This window comes from Pyrgilauda ruficollis, unplaced genomic scaffold, assembly GCF_017590135.1.
Source record: "Pyrgilauda ruficollis isolate IOZ18807 unplaced genomic scaffold, ASM1759013v1 scaffold79, whole genome shotgun sequence".
Classification (NCBI taxonomy): domain Eukaryota; kingdom Metazoa; phylum Chordata; class Aves; order Passeriformes; family Passeridae; genus Pyrgilauda; species Pyrgilauda ruficollis.
In genome coordinates this window covers 1,423,929-1,449,694 of record NW_024529821.1, presented here as the reverse complement: position 1 = coordinate 1,449,694, position 25,766 = coordinate 1,423,929, and the positions used below count along the sequence as shown (strand labels likewise).

At 45.8% G+C, this 25,766-nt stretch overlaps 1 protein-coding gene across 1 annotated transcript in view; it reads left to right on the top strand.

Moving 5' to 3' along the window:
* Positions 1–25,766, top strand: part of GPC1 (glypican 1) — a 200,785-nt gene that overhangs the window by 81,161 nt on the left and 93,858 nt on the right. The window contains exon 2 of the mRNA XM_041486923.1: positions 20,117–20,275. Within this exon, the coding sequence (XP_041342857.1) occupies positions 20,117–20,275 (159 nt within the window). The remainder of the gene's footprint in view (positions 1–20,116; positions 20,276–25,766) is intronic.

Genomic DNA, 25,766 nt, shown 5'->3' with positions numbered 1-25,766 from the left:
AGCATCCACCCAGGGTGGAATGGGGAGCTGGAGGAGGGTAGGTAGGGAAGCACACTCTGGCTGGCTGGGTTTGTCTCTGTGGGATGGGTGATGGCTTCCTTTGATCCCCACAGCTTGGCGTTCTCTCCCCCTAAGCAAGTCCGGCTGCTCAGCTCACCGCCACGTGATCTGGGCACAGCAGCATCCTTATAAACCTACTGCTGTCCTTAAAGATACCATTTAGCTGCCTGGTGTTTCCAAAAAGGCTCCATGTGGTGATTCTGCTCCCATCTCAGAGGAGCATCTGCCGTTTTGAATAAATATAAACCCAAAGCCTTTGCTCACCCCAGGAGCTGCAGCACCCTTGCAAGGCAGAGGTGTGCAGCTCTGAGCACCATCTTTGTCCCCTCTCTGGTACCGACTGCCCTGGTGTGTCCTGGCTTGCAGGCACAGCTTGAAGTGCTTTGTAGCCCCCTTCATGCTCAGTGGGGTACATTTTTACCTCATCAGAGGGACACAAGTTCTCCTCTGTCAGCATAGCTGCTTGCTGCTGCACTCTGACGTGAGGGAGCCAGGGAACTTTCCTGCAGGGAAAGCTTGCAGGGAAAGCAAGCTCCTGCAGGAAAAGCAAACTCCTGCAGGGAGCTTGCACCTGCCAGGCCTTTGGAGAGGCCCAGAGGAGTCACTTGCTCCACAGTGCCTCTAGGGAGTCACAGCTCTGGCTCCAGCTCACTGGAGAGGGTGCCTTAGGTGAAGCCCCAGCTGTGGTGCTGCTTTTTCCTGCTGCCACAGGCTCCCGTCAGCCAGCCAGGACATGTGGAGCAGAGCTGTGAGGAGCTCTGTGATGGCCTTGCTGAGGCCCCTCTCCAGGGACCCCCCTCTGCCTTCCAGCCCTGTGTGCTGCTCTCGGCCCCCTCTGCCCGGGCAGGGGCTCTCCTCTCCGCCTGGCACTGCACCATGCCAGGGACCCAAGAGTGACACAAGCCCCAGCCTTATTCTGCTGCTGGCCGGCAGCTGGCACCAGGTGTGGCTTGATAGTCAGTGTTTTCTTCCTCTGTAGTTTCCTCATCATGCTCAACAGAAAGAGAATTTAAAAAGAAATCCATCTGCATTTGAAACATTGGAAATGTGGAGAAAAGGGTGCAGAAAGATGACTGCTCCTCAGTAGCACATGCTCTCCGTTTGCTACCAAATTTTCATAGTTACTTCCATTGCCTTAACTTGTTCACTTCACAACAGGAGAGACTCTGAATTTTGGAAAGCAAATTTCAGTGCTGTTTGAGAGCTAGGCTCCTAAAGATGCCTGGAGTTAGATGCTCAAAATAACAAAACATTCTTGAAAATACTAATTAGATTATTTTAATAGTTCAGCTCCCTGGGGAATGATGACTGGAATGGACAGGAAGATACCCAGACTGAGGACTTCCCTCATAAGTCACCTACTCTGACCTCAAGACCCAGGTTTAAGGGCTGCCACATTTCAAGGCCACTCAGCTGCTGGTCAATAGCAATAAGTACAAACAGCACCAGTTTGTGGCATTCACGTTCTCTGAAAAAATTCCTTCACCCAGCATTTTCTCCTGGGAAGCTGAGAAGCCTCAGAGAAAAAGACAAACAATTCTCATCTCATTTGCTTCTCCTCTGTTTTGCTCATGTAGAATGTGTTTGGAGATTGTTTACCCACAGGTGATTGTTCCATTGCATTCTGCTGTGAGTTGTTTTCACTCTTTGGCCAGTCAGTGCCAAGCTGTGTTGGGACTCTGGAAGGAGTCGGAGTTTCATTATTACCTTTTTAGCATTCAGTAAGCATCCTTTCAGTATTCTTTAGTATAGTGTAGTATGGTATAGTATTCTTTAATATAATATAGTATTATAAAGTAATAAATTAGCCTTCTGAGAACATGGAGTCAGATGCATCATTCCTCCCTGCCACAGGGCTCCCTGCGAATACAATACCAGTTTCCACAGTCTTGAGCCTGCTCTGGAGGCAGGGGGATAGCAGACACTGCTTCACAGGGGGACACATCCCTCCCACAGCACAGGCAAGAAATTTTGGGCACAGTGAAGAGGAGCCCACATGGTGCTCCCTGCAGTGTGGTCCCCACCTGGGGCTCTGTGGTGGTCTGGTCCTGGGTGTGAATGTGAGCAAAGGTTTGTCTGGGTCCGGCCCTCTGCTACTGATGCCACTTCAGCTAATGCTGAACCAAGTTTGCAATGACTGAAAAATACAAGGGATAAGCACATGAGCTGAAAAGCCTGAATGTTAGTCAGGCCCTGGGGCAGAAAATATCAGTGACCAGTGGGAGATATAAACACCAGATACTGCTTAATTTACTGGCACAGAGGTTCATGGGCTGGGAGTGGAACCAAAAGCAAAGCCGTGGCTGTGCTGCTGGGAAAGACAAGGGCTATAAGCTCTTGTAAGAGCCTCCCACAATCTCACTTTCATCAGTTAGTATAAAGAAAATATACAGCCTAGCTGACAGCAACTCTTTACTGCTTGGGGAAACAAATAGCTACTGCAAGTGGGAATGACAGGCAGACCAGAATTGTGCTTTCCCGGGCTGAATAGAGCTGTTGAGCTGCATCTGAAGGGCTTGAGCAGAGGTGATTAAAGAAGATGCTATCTCCCAACCCCAGCAGACTACAAAAGGTGTATTTTCAGTGGCTAAATCCTGAAACAATTATGGCCTGGAGTGTAGTCAGGTTATTTCTTATCTTTCTGATGGCCTGCTGGCAAAATCTGTTTTCTTAAATGAGGTTTGTAATGTCTAGTACTTCCAAGGAAAGATGGTATTGCCGCTGCAATGTGTGTGGTAGTGAGGATCAAAATAAACATAGCAGGCATTGCTAGAACTGCGTAGGTTATAATTAATATCCCATTCCTCGGGGAAGTGATATTTTCATTTCGGTTGTGGAGAGACTTGTTGCTCGTTACGCAGGAGTGCTGAGGGTTGTGCCTCTGGGTTCCCCCGGTGCTCCCTTAGCACAGGCAGGTTTGACATTTGCATCTGAATTGCTTGCCTTGCTCCTGCTGGCTTCTCCAGAGCTGCTCCTGTGGAGGGGAGGTGGCTGCACAAGGAGGCTGTGGTGCTGCCCTGTGTCTGTGCGTGTGGATGGATGGGTGGGTGGGTGCTCACACCCAGCCCAAGGCAGTGCTAGGTTCCTATGGGTGAGCCGTTTCACAGCACACAATGGGTTTTTAATCCTCCTGGCCCTTGACCATCTTGCTGTGCTGTTTTGCTGGGCCTGTCCAAGATGGGACCGAGTACCAAAATCCTTCACTGGAATAATTTGTTTGAGACAATAGTGACCAGGTACCAGCGGGCAGCGTGACCCTTCAGGATCTTCCCTGAGGCTGCCCAGGGCTGAGGGCACATAACACTGATGAACTTTAGGTCTGCAGCTCATCCTGAGGGAAACAGTGCCTTTGCTTTAGTGGTTCTGTGAAGATAAGCACAAATTATTATTTTAAGCTTTAGTGCAATACACACTTGCAGAAAGGCTGCTTCATTAAGTGTTTTTTCTTCTGACATCCTGAGAGCTGTACTATGAGGAGTTTGTTTTCTTTAAAAAGAAACACCAAAGGGATCCCCATTGTGCCTTGCAGAGACAGTGAATCCATGGCACTGCAGCTGATGGTGTTTATTTCTTCCCACTGTAACATTCAGCCATTGCATTCAGGCAGTTAAAATTCCCAGTTGTCACACTGCTTACTTATGAGATGGGGGAAAAGGACATGATGGCAAAGAAGTGTGAATGAGTGAAGTCAGAGGAAAAGAGAACAAGCTGCTGAGAAGAGGAAAGTCTGAAAGGCAGAGCACGTTTTAACACTGAGCTTTCCCAGCAGCGGGTCTCCAGAATTTAATGGGTAGGTGGTGAAGCCACAAGGCATTGTGATCTTCTGGAGTGCCCTTCTGCATAATTCCTTCTGTAGGATCACTCTGCATTCATTCCTTTATAAGGCAAAGCCTCCCCTTGGGCAGCCCGTGTCAGCCCAGACAGCTGAGCAGGGGAGGACTGAGCAGCGGGAGGGGAGGGGTGTGGGAAGGGGAGCCAGGGCTGGGATCTGTGCTGGCTCCCAGAGCTCTCTTAGGCAGCTGCTCTTTGGGCTTGGGGCTTGCTACCCCTTGTGCTCAGGAGCTTCCTGGCCTGGTACATCAGAGGTTTAAAGGAAATGTATTTTCCCTCTCTCCATTTGGTCAGACAGTAGAGACTTTTTCAAAGAGAACAGAGAACCATCAGAATTGGAATAGTGCTTGGGGTTTTATGTGGAGGTTTTTTTTATGAAGCACCCAGGGAACAGGGAAAGGAGTAGGATATTTCAAAATTACACCTGTCCTGAAAAGTGTCCTGAAACACTTCTGCTGCATTCCACGCTGCTCCATTTGGCTTCTCTGAATACAAATCAGCAATGAAAGCGAAATTAGCTAGGAATTGAAGTAGATAAGATGAACAAGGGAGACACTGAAAGCTGTCCATGTTTAGAGTGTGATGAGGCTTTGAGATTATTTTCCTGGTACTGTTCCACTGTTCTTGTTTTCATGTGAAATCTTGGTAACTTTGAGCTGCCTCAGGAAGTATACACTGGCTGGTCCTTGTGACCCTTGGGCCCCTTATTGAAATATCATATGTCAGGCTGGGAAAAAACAAACCCTATATTTCATCTAGACTCTTCTGGCAGGCAAAAGCATGGAACTGGAGTATTTTCAGGACTTGTGAAAGAAGCTTGTCTTTTGACAGTACCTTTATTTACAGTCTGAAGGCCACAACTAGGAACTAGGTGGCCATCTGGCACAGATCTTTCAAACTTCACCTTGGAGGAGCTGTTGATTCAGACCAGTAGTGTCTGTAAGGCATCTGACTTGCAGCACTCTGCAGTTCTGAAAAGCAGCACTTGATTCTAGCTCCTGACCCAAAGGCAGTGGCCGTGTAGTGGTTGTGATTAAAGTAATGGAGCAAAAGCCTTGGCCAGTGTTTGGACAAACCTCTCTCATCTGCTCAGAAGATGGATCTGAAAGCTCTTCCCAACTGGGCTACCCTACTGTTAAGCACACAAGTGGGTTACAAGAGTTGGAATCACTGGGGATCCAGTCCCTCTGCCTTTGGAGGCAGCAGGAGTTTGGCCATTGACTTCAGTGGGAGCAGCTTCAGCCTCAGGTGGGCAACAGCCTGAAGTTACAGCAAGTGCTTTGCATCACATTGAAAAGGATCTGGAATTCTAACAGCAGCTCCTCTGCAAGGAGATCTGACCCATTCCCATTTGTTCCCCCATCAGATGCTGCCTCAGAAATTGGTAGTTCAGTGTCTCTGCTGCTTTAAGGAAACCGGTGACCAAAGTGCAGGGTTTGTTATTTGTGTGGCCTACTAAATATCTCAAGGCAGATTCAGAGCTCTGTAAGCAGAGGGGAAGGAGCCAGTTGCCAGTGGAAGGCCATGCTGAGATAGAATCAGGGATAATTCCCCATGTCCTTGGTAAGCCAGGTGATTGCAGTGTGCTGCAAGGGATATAAGGACTTTGAGGAAACCCAAGGTTTTGTCCCCCAGGATCCATGGAGTTTGGAGCATAGATGCTGCACTGCCACTCCAGCACTGCACTTTTACTCGGCACAAATGCGGGGAACCAAAAATGGGAGTGAAAGGGGTCAAAGAAGGAGTGAATGGATAATCTGTGTCAGTGGGAACAGCCTGGAGAGAAAAAAGAAGAGGTGACAACTGAGCTGCCAGTCCACCACCTGGTCTCCTTTCTGCAGGAGTGCAGTGTGGGCCACAGCTGATGAGGCCTGTGTGTGTGAGGACGTGTGGAATTACATGCTCATCATCCGTTGGTTACGGGAGATCAGTCACGTACCTTTCATGAATGTAACAGGGAAGTCTCATGGCTGAATTTCAGAGATGGGGCCTGAAAGATACATGGAAGACAGTGAGTTTGTCTTATTAAAGGGTGAATTTCTGTACACCAAGGGAAGGAGGGCAGTCTGGAGTGCTGAGGAAGCCGAGTGAGCCAGTCATACTCAGAAACGAGGGGAGGGGGTTATTTCATGCAGGGGAGAGGTATCCACAGCTGTCTTCCTGCTTGAGCGAGGCTGAATGATGGGCATCACAAATCCCAGGGGGCTCTCAGCAGCAGTGGGACAAACATCCTCTGCTGATGGTTGGAATTTGAAGTAGATCAAAAATAGACAGTGTATGAAGTGTGTTAATTAAGGGGGTTTCAGCTGTCACAGGGAGTGAGGATGCAATTAAAGGTGCAGATCTTGTTGCACTTTCTCATTTCTGATGCTGAGTAAGTGCAGTTTCCTGTCACTCTCACACACTGACGAGTCTTTTGTCCCGATTCCCAGATGGGGGAATGATCTATACCACTGTCTGACACCCTGGCCAGGGAGATGGGCAGGTCATCACATCCTGGGAAATGGAGAATGAAAAAGTTACGAGACCACGTGGTTTCAGCTGATACAGCAACTAAGAGTGGATCAGTGGAGTCTATTTAGAGCTGTTTGCCCAGCCTGTTTCTAAGCATCCCCAGCGACAGCACCTGTTCCCATGAGATTTCCACTTGGATTTTCTCCAGTGCAGGTGCACTGAGGCTCACTGTGACTGGCATTCAAGCTGTGGGAGCACATATGGCAGGAGAGCAGCAGTCCCTCAGCAGTACCCTGAGTAAGCCTGGAGGCAGGAACATGACTTGCTTATAAATACCAAAACCAAGAGAATTGCACAGTTTACTTCCATGGGTACTCAGAGGATCAAATCCTCTCCACTTTCCTACCAAACTGGTCAGCAAAGGCTACAGAGTTAGCTGGTGGGAGGCAAGCAAGCTGCACAGAATTGTGATTGCTCTGCAGAACAGTCTTCTCTGCTCTGGAAGACTGCTCCTATGTAGGCACTTGGTTTTATGTCAGTAGCTCAGAAACAAGCCCAAAGGCAGGCAGGGTCAGGGGAAAGCACTCTGCAAGGCTTTGCTGAAAAAATGTACTGACTGTGAGGGTAGTCACTGTCACTTACTGGTCAGACTGGTATCAAATTTTCCCTAATTGCTTGCAAAAGGAGAAAATGCTTTTGAATTACATTCATCATTTAGGTAAATAGTGGCCAGTCTGGTGAACGTCTGTAGGTCACATCTTTATGAGCGCCAAGAACACTTTCCACTGGCATAACTGAATCTGGAAGTGGAGCTGACATCCAGACTTGATAAACCTCCCAGGAATGGTCCCTTTTTTCTTGTGACAAGAAAGAGAAATCTGGTGGAAGTACTATTGTGCCATGATGCACAAAGGATATGATTATTCAAGAGCAAAAGCATCTCAATAAGAGAACAGAGGGTTCAAAAGGAGAACATGCTGCTTTGACTGGGGTCCTGGGTTTAGACCAAGTACCTGGGACCTGATGCACTTTGAAGCAGTATGGATTTTCCCAGGTGGGAAGAGCATAATTACTTGGATACACAGTATCAGGAGAACTAAATTCAGATTTTAAAAGTTGTGTTTTTCACTGCCTGGCCCATAATGTCTTCTAAGGTGGGTGTAGAAGGCCTATTACTTACATTCAGGGCAAAGGTGGTAAAGGAAAAAAAGTGTAGTTTGTATTTAATGTGAATCTGCCACTTCTTAGCAACACTCAAGCAAAAAGACCCAATAACCAAAATGTTGAGAATGGACTTTTTTCAAGTTATAAATTCCTGAAATTGCAGAGCTTTTCCTTCAGCCTTCTTTCTGCATTTAACTGAGTGCTTAATGAGTGACAGTTTCTCTAAGATATTCCCTAATCATAACCATATTCTAGGGAGACCAGTTACAGCATCATTATCATCTCCTCTGTGAACATGTTATGTCAGGTTAATAGTGGTTGCAGCAGGAAAGTGTGATCCAGCCCTCTGAAGCACAGCCCTGGCTAACATTCCTGTAAATGATTCAAGATACACGAGTAATCTTACTGAGTTCATTTGCCTCTTAATTTCTAAGTACCACCTTGAAAAGCAGAGTCAAGCAGTATATATAGAAAGACTGCTTTGTTCTGGTTTTAAGACAGGAGTTTTATGGCAGGAGTTCAGGTCCTCCTTCCTGCAACAGTGCGCTTGCTGCAGTTTTTAGCAAAGATAAAGCACATTCACTCTAAAGGGAGAATTTCTCTTTTATGGCTTTCACAAATCATAGTGGTCAAGGTAGCAGGGTATCTGCAGAGACAGCTGGTGTTGCTGTTCCAGTTCTCTGAAGAGTGCATTGGGATTTCAGGGAGCTTGGAGGCAGCTGCCCTCAGGAATTTTGCCTGGTACCTTGCAAGCACTCTTATCCTTGTCACTCTGCCAAGCTGTCCGAGGGGAAGCTCATTAGTGCTGGGATGGGGAGCTCTGAGGAAGGCATGAACCTTGCAAGGTGTGAGAAGCTCAGAGGTGGCCCAGTTTCCCATATGCCAAGATCACAGTCCAGGAAAACAGGGTTTGAAGCATGGTGGTGGTAAATGGTGCCATCTGTTTCACCAGAAAATCAAATTGCCTGGATAAACTAGTCTGTTCTTTAGAGAACTACTCTGTTCTTTAGAAACTGTGCACCAAAGATGTTGCTATGAACACTCAGGCCATTCACAGTGATCCAGTTGGAGACTGAGGCTTGTAAGTCTTCCAGCTCATGGAAGCTTATTTTTTTCAAGCTGTGTAACTCACACTCATTTTTTTTCAAGCTGTGTAACTGCTGCCCCACTCAGAGCTGGGACTGCACTTGAGGCAGTTCCTTCTCTCGCTGCTTGTGGCATGCAGTGACAGCCAGGCAGGATGCCCCGAGGCTGCTGTACCTTTCTGGAGTGTGGTCCATATGTGTGAAAGCAAATCTCATTCATGCCCAGGCATGCTGAACGCCTAGGATGCTTCAGCCAAAGCTAGTTGGAAAAGAGTAGATGCATTCCTCTGATGTTCTTAAAAATGCAAACAGCAGTCTTTCTCTTGAGTAGCTGAAAATGCTGTGAAATGCTCTGTTTAGTTTTGTCTGGGATAAAATGTTCCGCAGGGATGTTTCTCCTGTCCCTTTCCCTTCCTCACGATTCCTGTGAGTGATTCCCACCATACTTTTTGTTCATGCTGAAACGTGAGCCCTAGTGGAAGTGTCAGGCAAGGAGGAAACAGGCAGGTGAACACAGAGCTTAGGGCTGAGTACAGCAAAAAGTAATCTCTTATAATCCCTGGAAAATGTTCTTTCAAAGCAAAAAGATGTAAAGAAATCCAACAGCTCTATCCCATGAGATGTAAACCCATCTTTGGCATTAGGTGGGTATGCAGGTTTACTCAGGATGTCAAGGCTCCTTACTGCATTAAGTTAACAGTGTAGGTATGAATGTTCATAGGTATGTCCAGAGGAAAGTTGTGTTGTAACTGTTGTGGGAATCAAACTACAAGTTTTTAAGACTTCTGTTTGAAATCCCCTGCTAAATTGATATTTTTGGTCCCATTAACCACACAGAGACATGCACAGAAATCAAACAGCACACTGAAGTGATTTTTGTTTCTTTCATAAGTAGTGTTACAGCCTCAGAAGTGAGAGGGGAATTGAAAGTGGGGGCAGAAAAAAAAATCTTTAAACGGTTTCAAAAAAAAAAAAAAAATCCTTGCTCTAAAATGTCTACTGCCAAATTTCATCACAGACTAATTCCTTGCAGCTGAGCTGCAAACCTCTATGAAAATAGGGGTTTACAGTGGAAACACTGACTAACTATAGCTGTGCAGTGCCATGAATAATGACGCTCTAATTATGCCTTACGATTTACCAAGACCTGCTTTCTGTGTAGCTGTTGCTGGTTTGGGGAGCAAGGTCTTTTTTTTCTTGACTGTGGTTTGCTTCTTTTTGTTCATATTGTGTTGGCACATAGTTTTTGAAAAGCTTTTCTCTGAAGGGAACTGGGCAGACAGCTATGATTAAGTATGAAATGATTGGTTGAGCTGTTTGTCAAAGTTATAAATAGGATACCACACAAACCCAACACTAATCTCACTGAAAGACAGATACTGGCAACATTTCTTAGTCATCTGTTCCTGACGCTCAGGGGAGAACAGCTACACTTCCATTAAGTTTTCAAACAGAAGTTGCCTAAAATACATTTCTCTGGTAAAATTTTGGGCATATGCACTGTAAGCCATACTGAGATGTAGCAGGGTGTTGGAGGTTTAAATGTTCACCCCAGTTTAAACCTGGTCCTCTGGATCCAGCCCTCTGTGTAGGGGTGAAAGGTGATAGTTTGATGTTTGTGGAAGCAAAGAAGCAGTTCTGGCAGGACCAGACTGATGTCCTCATCCCCTCATTCCCCTGGATTAATTTTAAGGGCAGAAGAGGAGGTCCCTAGGGATGTCCTCTGCATCTTCAGGTTTACAGGCATCTTTCTTAATCTGCTTTTGGAAGATCAGATGGAGGCATAAAAAGAAGAGCAGTGGCACAGGTTTCACTTATGTGCGTCTGCAACCAGAAGGGAAAGGCAGCATATTGAATTCCTTCTGCTGCAGATCTCTCACACAGCAGCTTCTGCAGACTCCAGCCTGGATGCTGCTCCTTGTCCACCCCAGTTCTGCATCAGCTGCACCCGTTCTGTCAAACTGGAAGTCTGCAATTCCGTGTTCCCACAGGGTAACCCCATATTTCTGTTTGCTTTCATGGTGCCCCAAATTGTAGGGAAGGGATCCACAGTTTGGCACTTTTACTGCTGGCCAAAACATTCATGAGACAATTAAAGCAAAGCAATAGCTGAAGGAGAGCCAAGCATTTCTGGGGCTGAAAAAAGCTTCAAATTGCAAAGTGAAAAAGCCCACAGCAATCAGAACTTGCCCCTCCAAACCTGCACCTTCCCACATCCCTGCCAACACATACAGCAAGGAGTTTTAGAGGAAGTATGAGCACTTCTAATTTATGGCATAAGTCAACAACTCTTCAGAGGTGAAGTCTCTTAATTTTTTTACAGAAATCTAAAAAAGTATTATCTTGAATTTGTGGGGTTTGGACAATTCAGACATGCATGTTTTTATTTTTAGCTTTGGTAAGTGTACACACGTCTATGGAATTTCAGATTAATGAGCTTCATTTAACCTAATCTCTTAAATTTTGAGTCATGGACATTTTGGCTTTGCAAACTCTCAGAATCAGATTCAGGTCCAAAAACTTTGTTTAAGAGCTGTTTAAAAATAAGGGTTTTTGCAAATTCAGGAGTCACTTTCATTCTTACCAGCAGAGTAATTGAGAGGTTTTTAGCTTCCTGATTTTCCCCTGGGAGATCTTTGTTGCTAGAGAGTAAGACCCTCCTTGTGTGCATAGAGCAGCTCACCTGGGTGAGCTGGCAGCCAGGAATGGGGCTCATCAGGGTGGGCAGCAGTGGGCTGTGCCCTGTGCAGCCTTCCCAGCCTTCTGCTCTGCTGTGGTACATCCTGCTCATCCCAGTGTGCTGTAAGGGTGGCAGAGGGGTAAGGAACAGGGAGTGCCCTCCAGGAGCCCAGGGTTAAGTATGCAGCTGAAACCCAGAAAGATGATTTTCATGTTTTTCACACCAGCATCAACTGCTTGAGTTTTACTGGGGTTGAAAGGCAATGCTCTCTAATTGCTGACTTCTCCATGATAGGTTAATACAGGTTTGTTCTTTGCACTGAAACGATTGGGACCAGCCATGAGCACTCCCCATTCTTGAGCAATGGTTTTACAGGCTTGCTGAAGCTCTTTAGTCTCTATCTCAAACCAGCCCCAAGTGCAGTATCACTATTTTCCTTTCAGAGCTTTAGCAGGTGAAGTGGAAAAGCCTTTTGGTTTTGTCCCTTCCTCAAGTTCCTGACATGGATTGTATAAACTCTTGCCCCAAAGTTCAGGGTTTTTTAATAGAGAATAAACCAAAGGCCTTCAGCTCTTAAACTTCTTAGTGTGAGCTACATCTTTACTACCCAGATTCCTTTTGCAGTCTGATCCTACAGGCAGTGAGTTTCCAGGCTTGAGGAAGAGCTTACAGTTTCTCCAATAGATATTTTTCTGAGAAGAAACTAGTAAAAAAATTCTGCTTAATGAATTGCTTTGCCTCTTATGTAATAACATATTTATGTTGTTATGAAGCCTGCAGTGAAGCTGCATCTGATAAGAGTGATAGGTTTCCAGTTTGATCTTATTTTAGATTGCAGCAAACTGAGGATAAAAAGACTCTTTGTTCCAAGAAGAAAAAACAGAACCAAACATCTGGTGAGAAGCTGATGTGCTCAGGACAACTCTGAAAGAGGTTGATAGTGATGGATTGCGACACACAACTTCAATAGGTCCCCACAAGTGTTATGTGAAAAGACAAGATAATTCTTCCCTTGTCTAAGATTCCTGTTTAAAGTTTTGTGTTTTTTGGGGAAGGGGAGATGAAAGAGTGTAACAGTGCACTCCCTGTGTGTTTCTCCATGATTCTTGCAAATGGTCTGGTTTGGACTGAAGGCTTCTTTCAGGATTGATTTACTTGGAGAGTGTTAATAGTAGACCATGTCCTAACTCCCAGTGGAAGCCTTTCATAATGGATCATCTCCTGTAGCAGTCCTGCTCAGAAGCACCCCCACTGTGTGTCCAGTGCCCAGAAGAGGATCTGGGGAGTGTTGGATTCAGTGTGTTCAGTCAGTTCTGCTAGCTGGAGGTCTTTCACTGCTTGTGGTACATGTGGATTTGGCCCTTGTTCTTTCATTCCTCTCTCAACCGCTGAAAAAGATATTTTCTACTGCAAATTATAAAGCATTTCCTACTCTGTCCTTAAATACAGGCTTGGATTGTTTCACCCTGTGCTGATTCCTGTTGTGTGTGCACAGCTCAGAGGCAGAGTCAGGCCCATGTAGCTAAAGGCAGGTCCTGGGAGAAACTGGGGCAGCAGAGTGATGGGAAGGGGTATTCTGTTTCATTCAGAAAGACACTCCCAAAACCCAAAGGAGCAATGCGTGGGTGAAGTGCTTTCATGCAGAGCTTTTCACTAAGAATCAAGTCTGTTGTCAGCACTTGTGACATTTTCTCTGTTCCCTTCCTCTGGGCAGTTTGCCACTGTAACATACACAGATGACATTAGGATTTGCAGACTGTCGTTTCTGAAGGCACTCTTATCTAATCTGTACTTAGTATTTTTCCAGGACACGGAGGTGGCTCTTCCTCCTCTGTTAATTAACTTTTTTTTGCCCATGTTTGCCTGTCTTATAAATTCCTCTGACATCAGGGTCTAGGATTAAACAAATTGATTCCACATTTCCAGTGTGTGTGAGTTTGACACTGAGCTGACAGCCTCAGAGCCTGAAGTATTTAGACACACGAACAGAGCAAATAGAGAGGGAAGTGCTGTTCAGCCTCCTCCACATGCTCCTGCCGGGCTCCCCGTTTGAGCAGCCTGTGTCAGTACGAATGGGGCAGTCCCAAAGTCCTCCCACCCATCAGTGGGTTTCTGCTCGAGGTGCCAGTTGTGACATTTGTCAGAAGTACCTGTATTTATTCACTGTGTCAGGTTTTCACTGTAATGCAATTACGGAACAGCAGTAACCTGGTAGGGAGCCAACTCCATGCAGTAGCCAGATTAAGTTGTCTTATTTGGTTAACAGTATTTTGATAGTTTATTATATCCTAGTAGGAGTAGAAAGATAAGAGTGGAAAGAACAAATCTTATGGATTATCTGCTCTTGGTTGTTCACTCCTGTTGGTATAATCCTGGTCTGAATGATGAGCTGTGGGAACAAGCGTTTAATGTTTTGCTATTGTCCCATCTTAAACATGTGCATTGCTTTATCAGAATAAGCATATTCTCTAGCTATTTTTTTCCAGTTTGCTGTTTTTATCACTGATGTGGAACATGGTGCTTGCTTTCTTTATCTGGAACGAAAACATTAGTTCATCTCAGATAGCACAAGCTATTTGATCAGCCTTCAGATGGCAAGGCATTACAAAAGCTGCTGACATGGGACAAATCCAGACCTGTGGCGTGCAGCTTGAAAAGACTTCATGCCCTTGTTTTCAGTCCCCCGAGATAACCAGCTACTCACCCAGCAGCAGCAAAGAGGTAGGACTGATTGTGCCAGAGATAAATCCCTCTCTCCTTGCTGAGGCCAGAGGCGGCAGGGATGTGCGTGGGGTCACTGGTGTGGATGCAGTGGTGAGAGAGCCCCTGCATCCTCTGCAGTCCTGCTCCTGTGTCAGCTGTGACACTGCTCTGTGGTGGCCCTGGGCCAGCTGAGATTAGCCTGGGTCTTGCCTCAGCAGGAACTGAGGTCCATGAGTGGTTCCTGTGGGGTGCTGGTGAAGCAGACAGCTTCCCTGTGGCCCCACCTTGCTGCATTAGCTCCCAGGCCAGCTCAGCCAAGATGTCCCTGAGTCCATGGCAGGGCTGGTTTCCAGCTGCACCCTGCCACCTCTGCTTCTCATCCTGGGAGTGCATCTTGCTAGCAAGTGCAGGAAAATAAGGACTTCACTTGAGCACAGCTCTTCCTCATGACCATATTCTGCCCCCTCTTTCTGGGCCAGCCCACAACCCTGCCCCACTTTGCTGTCCTCTGCCTGCAGTATCACTGGGACCAGGGAGAACATGGTTCAGTGCATTTTGATCACAGCGTTTGCTGTGTGATACTTGATATTCAGGCCTGCTGTGACTCCCCTGACATTATGTGCAAACTGAAGCCAAAATGATGATACTCTTAATACATAATCAGAAAATAGAAGATGTCGTATTTTGCCAACAGCTGACTGCAAATCAAAGAAACAGGCTATACAGCTAACATCTGCCTTTGCAATATGGGAAAAGATCTGATTTTCACTCTGCTTAATAGAGCAGTCTGATCTCTGGTTCAGTTTGATGGCAGCAGCTACAACAGGAGACGAGCTGTACAGGTGGACACCTTACAGGTGTTATGGGGTGTAGGTGTTTGGCAGAGCTTGCCAGCAGGTGGTTCTCAGTGAAAAGGGCACGAAGAGCTCTTCCTAGGCTGGTCAGCCAGGACTATCTCCTAGTCCTAATGTTTTTGGGGTACCCTGTTTCCCCTTAGGAGTTATCTGTGGCAAGATTGGGATTCAAGGTAGCATAATGGTACTAGTGCTGGCTATGCTGTCAGCTGCTTATTAGCACGTGCCACGCTGTGTTCTCTGTAAAGATGTGTATTTGAAGCTGAATGGGGACAGGAACACCTGAAGCGGGAAAAGCTGGGAGGCATAAGGAAAGGAATTTACTTTCATTGCACTATCTCTTTGCAAGGTATTTTTAACATCTGTACCACCTTCAGGCTCATTTTGCATCAGCTGTAGACACTCTGACATGGTTTTTAAAAAAAAAAAAAAAAAAGAGAACCTGTATTCTACACTACACTGTTTTGTCCACAGTTCCTGGCTGTGATGCTCATTAGCCTGGATGGGATTTAGGTGTGAAGAGGGAGAGGCCAGCAGAACAGTAGTGCCTACCAGGGACAGTAGGAGAGGACTGGAGCTCCTCAGCTGCCAGGTGCTCTCAGGCTCTCTGGCTGTACCTGGCCAGGGGCTGTGTCCTGACATCCCTGCCATGCCTGGCATGCCTTGCACTTCAGCAGGCCTGATTGCCTGAGACATGTCCACCCAGAAACCCCCCAAGAGGGAGCTTGGGCTGGAGTCATTCCTGGCATGGGGGGCTGGACTGAGGCTAGGAGCATGAAATGAGCTGTTGGAACATTTTGGAGAGCGAGTGGGAGGAGGGTTACAAATATGAGGGAAGAATTATGATGGATTTATCACAGCCTGAAATAAATTAACCTCTGGGAGGAATTATTTTGTAATAATTTGCATTTAGATACTCCGACACAGCCACATAACCCCAAACCTTCTGCAAACATTGTAATTAATTCAATCTCCAACATCCTGTCAGAGGGATAGAAATAGCACCATTTACATGGCTAAAGGAGCCAAGGACTCTTCTCTCAGTATTGCATTTTGCACCGCTGGGACTGCCCTTCTGTCTTGTTTCCACAGCCTCCTAGTGGGGTGAAAGGCAGGAGCAGTGAGCAGCTGGAGAGCTTTCCTGGGCACAGCTAGCTGGGCTCCTGTGTGTTACAGCACACAGCCCGTGGCAGGCAGCCCAGGGAGCCCGTGTGGGCAGGGCAGACAGACTGGAGCACATGGCAGAAGAAGCTGGAAGCTGAGCCCTGTCTCAGCTCCTGCTAGTGGTGGCTGTGGGCAGGGCTATTCCCCTGCAGGGACCCTGGGCCTAACTCCATCCCTAAGTGGGAAGTGGTCAAGTGATTTAATATTCAGCACTCTGAAGTGCAGTAATGAATTTGATAGCCAAAGTGATCTGCTAACCCAGCCAGCTTGAGAGGGTGTTTCAAGGACAATCCAAGCCTGTAGCTATGCAGTGGGATATTCTCTTGTCGTCAGCCTCCTGATTTTTCCATTTTTCCATTCCAGGACAGTTAATCATAAATGTGATAATTGCTTGATGCTGTTTTCCTGCCTGCTCTACCCTGTTTCCATTTCCAAGGGACCATGCAGTTGGTGGGTTACATCCCACCCTGGCTTCAGCAGCTTTTGCAGGACAGCTGGCTCTTCCAGGGAGACCCAGATTGAACCACCGTGACTGTGGAAGGTTTGGGCAAGCTGATTGTTTTCAGAGCATCTCAAGATGCATCTTCTCTTACTTACAGATGTGTTGTAAATCCCGGGTTCTCTGGGTGTCACCCAGAACTGTTCTTGGTCACTGGAAGCACATCTGTCATCCTCAAGGAGATTTGAGCAGCCCTCCCTTTGCTTCCAGTTTGCTTTTGCCATGCCTTTCTGCTTTCTGCAAAGCTCTTGCAGGGGTGGGAGCACGTGCTGTCCAGCAAGTGGTGAGCAACAGGTCAGCTGTACACAGGGAGAACTTGAGTGGCACAGCAGCGGGCAGAGGACACACCCTGTGTCCTGCATCATGGAGATTTACTCCTCTAAAACACCTCTGGCTCGCTGTAGGTACCTGCAGATGTCTCCTGCCAAGTGAACCCAGGGATATTTATAGTGCAAGCTTCAGCAATAGGACAAAGGCAGGTTGGCAAACAAAGGGACTTTGAAATATAAGGAGAACCAAAATATGCTCTGGAACACATTTATTTTGGAATCAATAGAAAAAGGTTAAATAATAATAGTGAATGTTTCCAGGGTGGGTCAGGTTAAAAATCAAAGAAAGCAAAGCATGTTCACAGGGCTGTAAGACTGTTCTGTTTGTGCTGAGTTTGAGTTACAGAGATAAATGATGAAAACTCTGCTTCCCACTGAGATAGAGTGTGGTGGTGCTGAGCACCACACAAACACCTGCTGAGTACCTTACAAACACCTGCAGAAAGCTAAGATAAATGCTACTCCAAAAGGGATTGAAACTGCTCGGAGTTCAAGAATGGAAACAGTTCTATATTCAATTCACAAAGTTGTGTAAAATCAACCAATTTCAGCTCTGGGTGTGATTTTTCCCTCTGCTTTCTGCCTGTTTTTCCCCTGTCCCCCTCGGTTGTGCGGAGGCTGAGGTGTCACAGCGGGGTTGGAGCCATCCTGCTCAGACACGCTGTGCCTCGCCCGGGCTGGGAGTGCACCGAGCGTCTGTCTGGACGTGTCCCATTTTAATTAGCACAGCTCTCACCGCTGCTGCTCCTCAGTGTCCCTCAGGGAGCTCGGGCACGGGGCTCTTCCTCCCCTCCTCTCCTGCTGGGGGCAATCCCCACAGCTTCCCCCTTGGTTTCTGCAGCCTGTGCAGGGAGCCTGCCGCAAGGGCAGCTTTGGTGAGCACGTTGCTGTCTCCTTGCAGGGACATCCATGTTTGCTCTCCCAGTTTCAGGCATGAATCCTGCCTGAATCCTCCTGGCAGCAGGCAGGGAAATCGGAGATCCCCAGGATTCCCTCTGATTTGACTCAGTTTCCCAAAGCTGGGCACTTGTAAAGGGCTGTCGGAGGCTTTGCCTGAGCCTGCCAGCCCTGCTGGGTAATGGCGCCCAGAGGAAATGGCGGGAGTGCAAGGCCTCTGAGCATGGCCAGGACCTCACCATCAAAATTCACCATCAGCTGGTGAACTGGTGAATTCACCATCAGCTGAGGAGGTAAAGGCACTTCTGAAAACCTCTGGGATCCCCTGGGGTCCATTTTTTTGTTGATTGGCTTTTCAGAGAGGCCAGGCCCTGTTAAGGCCTCGCTTTGTCCTGAGGGCATCGAGGCCCTCATGGACTGATGCATCCCACAGTAAACTGCTGTGCACAAAACTTCCATCCTTGCCAGAAATCCTGCGGCAGCAGAAACAGGATGGAAAAAGCCGGACAAGAAAAAGGTTTTTTTAATTTGCCGTGACAGGAATCAAAGCCATGTCTTGTCAAAAAATTCCAGCTCCCTTTTCCTGCCTGTCTGTCACATGTCAGCAGCCCTGACGCTGTACAGATAAATACAGCTCTACAGAAGGGAGCCCAAGGAACGACTCAGAACAATCCAGTTCATGAGGGAAGGAGAGGCTCAGGCAAGCCCTGGAACTGAGCTTGCCTTTGGTGTGGCAGGCATGGAGCCACATGATATTTATATTTGACTCTTGAGGTTTTACATTGAAGCAAGTTGCTGCTTTTCCTGCTGCTTTGGGCGCTGGTGGGGACAGAGAGTGGGTCCCAAGGGAGATGGGCAGCCCCCAGGACACACCACCCTGACACTCCTCTCAGCTGGGAGCACAACACAAGGCTGGAGATGGGAGTTTCTCTCCTAGAGAAGCTGGTGAGCAGCAATTCCTGTCAGGTGGACAGGAGGACTGGCAGTGCAGATGCCCATAGTAACCTGTTTGCCAAGGGCAGGCTCAACCCACACCCTGCAGAGGTTGCTCAAGGTTCATCTGTGAGCAGGAATCCAACGGCCAACAAAATATAAACTCATCCTGAATGGCTTCTGCCTAAAATACATCAACTACAGAACACTCCAGTTGCTCTTAGGCTGCTAATGAGATATCTTTCACAAGGGTAGGACACATGTCCAGTTTCAGAGACCCTTTACCACCTGTTTGTCAAGAGCTTTACACTGGAAATAGCTAAGGACTGTAACGGGAAACTCTGGAGGCTGTGCAGGTTCAGGATTTGAAGCTGTTTAGACACACAAGGTAAAACAAAATTTTAAAGATGTTTAGGCTCAGCTGTGACATTAAGACAGCAGTCCTATAAAAGTGCCAGCAAAATCACTGGCAATCCCAATCAAATTATCTTAAACATGGTAACTGCTTGGTAATTGGTTTATCTCAGAACATGCTTGGAACAAGAGGGGTATTTTATTTAATTTTGTTTAATAAATGTTTGATTTCATTCAAATGAATTCTTATTGCTTGGGTAAAGAGAAACATAGGGTGTGTTTGCAGGTGGATGTGTCTTTGTAAGGACTCATAAGAACTTGAGCAATTATTTTTAAAATGTTGCTGACTTTGCTTGTGCAAACACTTGCTTCTCCACAGTAAAGAAATTGCAGAGGGCAGGAGAAGCTCCATACTGGAGAATTTTTTTATTTGCCTGCTGAATCCTCTTACCTTTCCCGTTCTTCCTTATAGCAAAGAGTGATTTTCAATCAGTGATTTTCAGAGCAACCTTTTTTGGGGTGGTTTTGTCTCTTTCTGGGAGATAATTTTTTCACTGAAAATTTCAATACATGTGGAGGGGAATTAGCCACCCAAATTCCAGTGACATTCATCACATCTGTGTATCGTGAAAACTTCTCCCTAGCTTCGCCTCTCTGGTTAAGGAAATGCCTTCTCAGGCTATATTTGGTAGAGCAGGGAGCACTTTGCTGCTGTTTCTTTCTTTCCTTACAAAGCAGTTTCAAATGGCTGTCCTGATGTACATATTAAGTCTGATGAGTACAGCTGTCATTTAATCAGACTTCCATGTCTTCTGGGATTCTAGGACAGACTTTGAGCAGGCAACTTTCCCTTCTCCTTGCTCCATATATGAAATTTTTTTTCTTGCTTCTTCTTCCCTTGCAGTCAACAGTGAGAAAATTTGTGCCTGCACTGATACCAAGCACTGTATTAAAGTGGAAGAACTCAAATTAGGTGGTAATTTTGTCAGAAAGACCTGATGCAGATCCAGGTTACGAGGGAGCTGGGATATTTTTAGGCTGAGATTGTCCAGCATTAAATTCTCCCTTTTGCAGACCTGGCCATTTAACTGCATTTTGTCTCATTTTAGGGGAGCACCTGCGAATCTGCCCACAAGGCTACACCTGCTGCACCAGCGAGATGGAGGAGAACTTTGCAAACAAAAGCCGAAGTGAATTTGAAGCCATGATGAAAGAGGCTGGTCGCTCTGTGCAGGCCATCCTAACAGCACAGCACAGAAGCTTTGACAGTAAGTAAAACCTGCTTCCCTCTGCTCAGGATCCAGTCACTGCTCAGTTTTCCAGGCACTGTTGGAGCCAGGAGTTGGTGTTTGACACGCTTTTCTCTGCATCTCACTCAACAGTTTGCATGAAGTATTGAGCTGCTGGAGTTGTAGGAATTGTACTTCTGGCAGTGTTTCTGTAAGACCAAGGCATTTTGAGATCTCCATTTCAGAGCAGCCACTGGAGGAGGCTGGCAGACACTGGTGTCCCTTGGCACTGACACAGCTGTGACAGGCATGCTGTAATCAGCTCCTACCACAGTGGAGTTGCATTTGAGGCATGATGTAAAACCTGGCACTGTGCCCTGAACTGTAAGTTGAACAATACTGCAAAGGTGACTGGATAGCCCTCAGTAGGTGGGAAGAGTTTAAGGAGACATGGATTTTTTTTTGCCCTTTCCATGTAGATTGCAAGTGAAAAGGAGGTTAGTTCATATTGGATGCTTACAATTGTCAGTTTCACACAAACATCAGGAAATGTTACAGAGCAGGAAAGCTCTTAGAGACTGTAGTGCATAAGATGTTGTGGACAAACATTCTCTCCGAAGTCCAGTATCCCTCCTAACCTAAGCAAAGGCTAAGGATGGCTCTCCTACTTTTATTGTTCCCTGAAAAATCCATTTTGCAGTGCACAGTAAGCCTGGAGGTCTGAAGGCCACTGTAAATAAATGGTTTACTGACAAAATTGAGATGACCTGTGATTCAGAAACTGTATCCATTATCAGATTTTGAAGAAGGTCAGACACTTAGAATCATGGCCCTCCTAACTTTATCAACAGTCATCATCACGGATTTACCATGAAAAGGAGTCGGGGAAAGAAGCTGTAATAGCCAGAAAGGTGGAACTGGAAATTCAAGTAGTAAATAATAGAGCTAAAGAAATAAGCCTGACCTTCAGGCTTATAACCAAGATGAAGTGCTTTTACACTAAATAGGAAGAAAAGGCAGTGCATCTCTGCAAAAGGCATTGTGTGTGTGGCCAAGGTTGGCCACAGCAAAGGCATTCCTTTATAAGCTCAAAATTAATTGATTTTCACCTGCTTTAAAAGGTGACAATCAGGATTTTTAAAAGAGCCTGACAATGGTGGTTGCTCAGACTGATGTCTGAATGGGACCTGGCATAGCTGCTGCTGAGCACAATCCCCAGCCTCTGAAATCTAGCCCTTCACAGGGGTTAGTGCCTCTCTCTCCACTCCCTGCCAGAGCACTGGCTGCTGTATCTGCTCTTTATTTTCACCACAGCCACTCCAAAGAGCAGAGTTCTGCATCTGTCATGTAAGAGAGTGCAAAATTTGATGGAAGTTTTGAGGATTATACTAATAAGCAGAAATTTCCTAGTAAAGAACTGGTTTAATCTAAGTGTGATGTTTTGGTGGATTATTAATAATAATAACAGCAGTAAGAGAAACAGTAAGCAAAACAAAGTATATAAAAGGGGGATGCTTGTGTTGTCAGTTAGAGACATTTGGTTTTATTCCCCAGTATTTTATTTTATTTTGGTTTTGTTCCCCAGAATTTTACAAAGATAGAGCTTTATTTCTGTGGTGCATGCGCAAGTTTCTTTTAAGTATCAAACAAAGTAGATGTTCAATAAGCCAAGTATTACTTTTACAGACCATAATGCAGAGATCATTGGTGTTCTGTAGTGGAAACAACCTCACTTGAGCCCACAGGCCAGGAAGATGTCTCCTGCTCCCATTATACCCTTTTCATGTGCTTAACTACCCTTGTAATCAATACAGAGTTCATAATTTATGCAAGACGTGATTAAAAAAATCATCATATTGTGTCTCCGTTTCAAGCATGACTTTACCTTTAAATAGTACTATTAATTTTTCTTTAGCTACTGCATAAATGGTTTGAAATTGAGGGACTTCTGGTGATGGGGTAATGGGATCACCTCAGCTCCTGAAACAATGCCACAGAAACTGCCCTAGCTTCCAAGAAATGTTATTAATCTCACAGTTAACAAGACTTTTTGCAGGTAGTGCTGCTTAGAGCTGTTCAATAACGGAGCTTTCTTATGTCAAATGGATGAGCTCTAGTCTTGCTGGCACCGCATGCCTGATTTTGTTGGATTTCCTCAGTGGCAGCTTGGAGTGCAGCTTCTGGGGTTTCAGAGCTATCGATGCACAGCTTGTCCTCACATTAGTGATTTGATTTGGCCTTAGGAGGAGGCAGAGAGGCTCCACTGGATGGGGATGTCCAACCCTTTCTCAAAGTATCTGTAGCCTGGAGATCAGATTATTCATGTATTCTCTGCTAGCAGGTGTGGCACACTGAACTTCAGGCCTGGAGCTGTCTTATTTTTAGATTCATCACAGCAAATCTTGTGCCTGTACTCTTACTGCTGATCATGGCAATAGTCTCTACTTGTAAATTCCCCAAGCTCCAGATAGAAAATAGCAAGGCTACAGCAATCTGCCTCTGAAGTAATGTTCTCCATGCTTGTGGTCAACATTTTGCTTTGGAGAGTAATTCATCCTTGCAGGTTGTGGTCTGTAAAGCCCTAAATTGTCAGCACGCCTCTGCTCTGAGCTGCAGCTTTGTGGTGTTGCAAGGAATTACAGAGTCTATTGTTTCAGTCTCCCAGGCTGCTTTTGGGGCAAACATTTTGTATCCAAGAGCTGACTGCCCTTTATCTCATACAAAGTACTTTTAGAGAAAATGCTCGTGTGACATGCAATAGGTGTAGCCATATATTCAAAAGTGAGGTGTGTAGAATTGGATCCTACGGTCTGAGTGCTCTCTCTGCACAGCAGAGGACACATGGCTGGAGATGCCCTTCCTCCAGGATCTGCCAGGGCTAAATTTAAACAGCCTATGATATTGCTTAGCTGCTTACCAGCACATTTGTTGTTTTGCTCTATGTTACTGTAGTTAGCAGAATTTGGAGACATAAGTTGCAAGCTATACATGTGGTCATAGACTTGCTGTTTAACCTTTTAATAGAAAAGGTAGCATTTTGCTCTACAACCAATTGGTTTTAATTAAAAAAAAAAAAAAGAAAAGAGCCAGAAGAATGTGTGATGGGAGCATATGCTTTTGATAACTCAGTGCTAGGGAGGATGTTGTGGTCAGAGTATAGGTATTTCATTATCAGGATTAAAGGCACAAATTCTTTGTTAATTCTGAAGGCCCAGGGCTCTTGGTCAGACAGGGAGGGAAATGTAGTTACCTGGGAGCAGGGCCTGTTGCAGAGACCTACTTGAGGCTGCTAGGTTGGTTTTGGTTGGCATTTATTTGCCTGAAAAATTGTATATAGCCTATACTTAGAAAGAAAAACATGAATAATAAAAATAAAAAGAAGCTGGCGGTCTTAAAGGGAGCTGGGATACAGCCTCTGTTGAGACTGGTGCTACATACTGTTTTAAAGGTGCTTCCAGCACTGATTGCAGAGTGTGCTTCTTTTCAAACTGTTATCTTGTCAGTGATTGGGGAAATTTCAGTATCTATTATTACAAAATTAAATACACTGACAAGGAGCTTTGTCCACACAGTGGTTCAGAATACAGATGTGAGCTGGCTGTGCCCCCTCTGACAGCTGCAGAACAGGACTGGCTCTTCAGTTGTACTGGGAGAGAGTTACAAACATTGCTCAGGTCCAGGGGAGATTGCTGTGGAAAACAAGCTTTTTTTTTGCATATCACACAACTGAATGTCAGTGTTGCTCACAATCATGAGAATTCTGAACTCCTGTCCTTCCCAGTACAAATTAAACTTGTACTTCCATAATCTGTTGCAACAATGAGTCTGGAAAAACTTCTGGGCTGTTCAGGAAAGGCTCTAGAAATGATTTGTGGTGCCTGGTTAAAGCAGTCCCTTTCCAAGGGTAAAGAGGGAACAAGACCAAGCAGTGCTTGGAGTGACAGTGAGGGGCTGCAAGTAGCAAGGAACAAGGCTGTTTTTCTAATCTTTGTGAAACCTCAGTTGTGAGAGTATAATCTTTGTCTGTCTCTCTGTTTTCTCCCTTTTCCCCCACTTAAATCACTTTTTAATAATACTGCAATGTTGCGCCAATCTTTCCTTTTGGTGCACTTAGCAAGCAGTCCCTGTGTGACTGCTGACCTTTAGCTGTGAGCCAGGAAATCTGTCCTTTCAGAATTGTTTCATGTTTTCAGGAAATATCAGCAAGCCAAAACAAAAAACCTTGGCGTTTAGTCCACACTGCACAGTCTAAAAATGATTTGTAGCTCTCATAAAATCTGTGATTTTTAAGCTGTGACAATCAAATGCAGATTAAAAATTTTGTATTTTATAACTGGCTGGTCACTGGAAAGCTGATGTCATGTAAAAGCTTTCATAATGTCCAGTCTTGGTAGCTGGAAACTGCATATGCAGAAACACAGACCATGCAGGTAATTAACATTATTTGAGAGATAGTTTCAGACAGTTACATATTTCTTATGGCGATGAATCATTGTTTTAAATGTTACAAGGTGGGAAACGTCCTAGAAGCTGTTACACACTGATGGTTAAAATTTTACAGATTTCTAAAGGTCCCTTGTTTAAAGTTCAACCAAATGTGTCTTTGTCAGAGGATCTGAGTTATATAACCCTCAGTACCTACAGCTGCCGCCCCTAAAAGCACTGTTGGAGAGAGGCATATATAAATATTTTTTTTTACATTCATATATACTGTGGATGCTTAAGGAAGCTGATCAGGAGGTTGTGGAGTAAGCCCCAGCAGGCAGAGCTCTGTTCTGGACTACAAAATCCAGACCTGAATATGAATTTTGCTGGCATTTTCTCAGTTGATAAGAACATCAACCAAGCCCTGATGACCTGAAATTTTAAAGTATCTGAATTTGGTGGCCTATGCACCAAAATATATATTCTGAGAGATGCAGGACTTCTCTGTGCAGGAAATGATTGAAACAAGACCTGAGCAAGGCTTGTCTGGGCCACCAGGGCTGCAGTGCCTGTGTCCCCAGATGTGTTGTCCCAAAAGCACTGCTCCACACTTGCTGTGTCCTGCTGCCACTGCTCTCGGCCCTGGGTGTTGCCTGGAGGCATCACATGGTTTGGTGAGGGGCTGTCTAAAAGATACCATTTATGTAGAAACAGGGCAGAAGGGACTGGTTCCCTTAAAATGTGGAAATGCTGCTGTGTTTAGAAATAAGTCCTTTTGTTTCAGAGGTTGTGGAAGGGAGCACTTGTGGAATGAGCAGAGTTGCTCCAGTGGTCGCGGGCTGCGCTCTGTGAGCTGCCTGCCTCCCGGTGCCCCTGGCACCAGCACTGGCTGCTCCCTAGGGCCAGGAATTTGAGTTAGGACTTCAAATGTATTGCTTTTGATCCAGAAACCCCTAATTGCCTGGGAGCACTCTTTCTTGTGGTGACTCCCCAGGCCAGGGCTCTGCCCTGAAATTGTGGTGTGTGGCTCAGTTGGTGGCCTTGGCCGTGGGCTCAGCACTGTGGGAGAGCTCTGACCTCTGAGGCATCCTCGGGCAGATGGGAG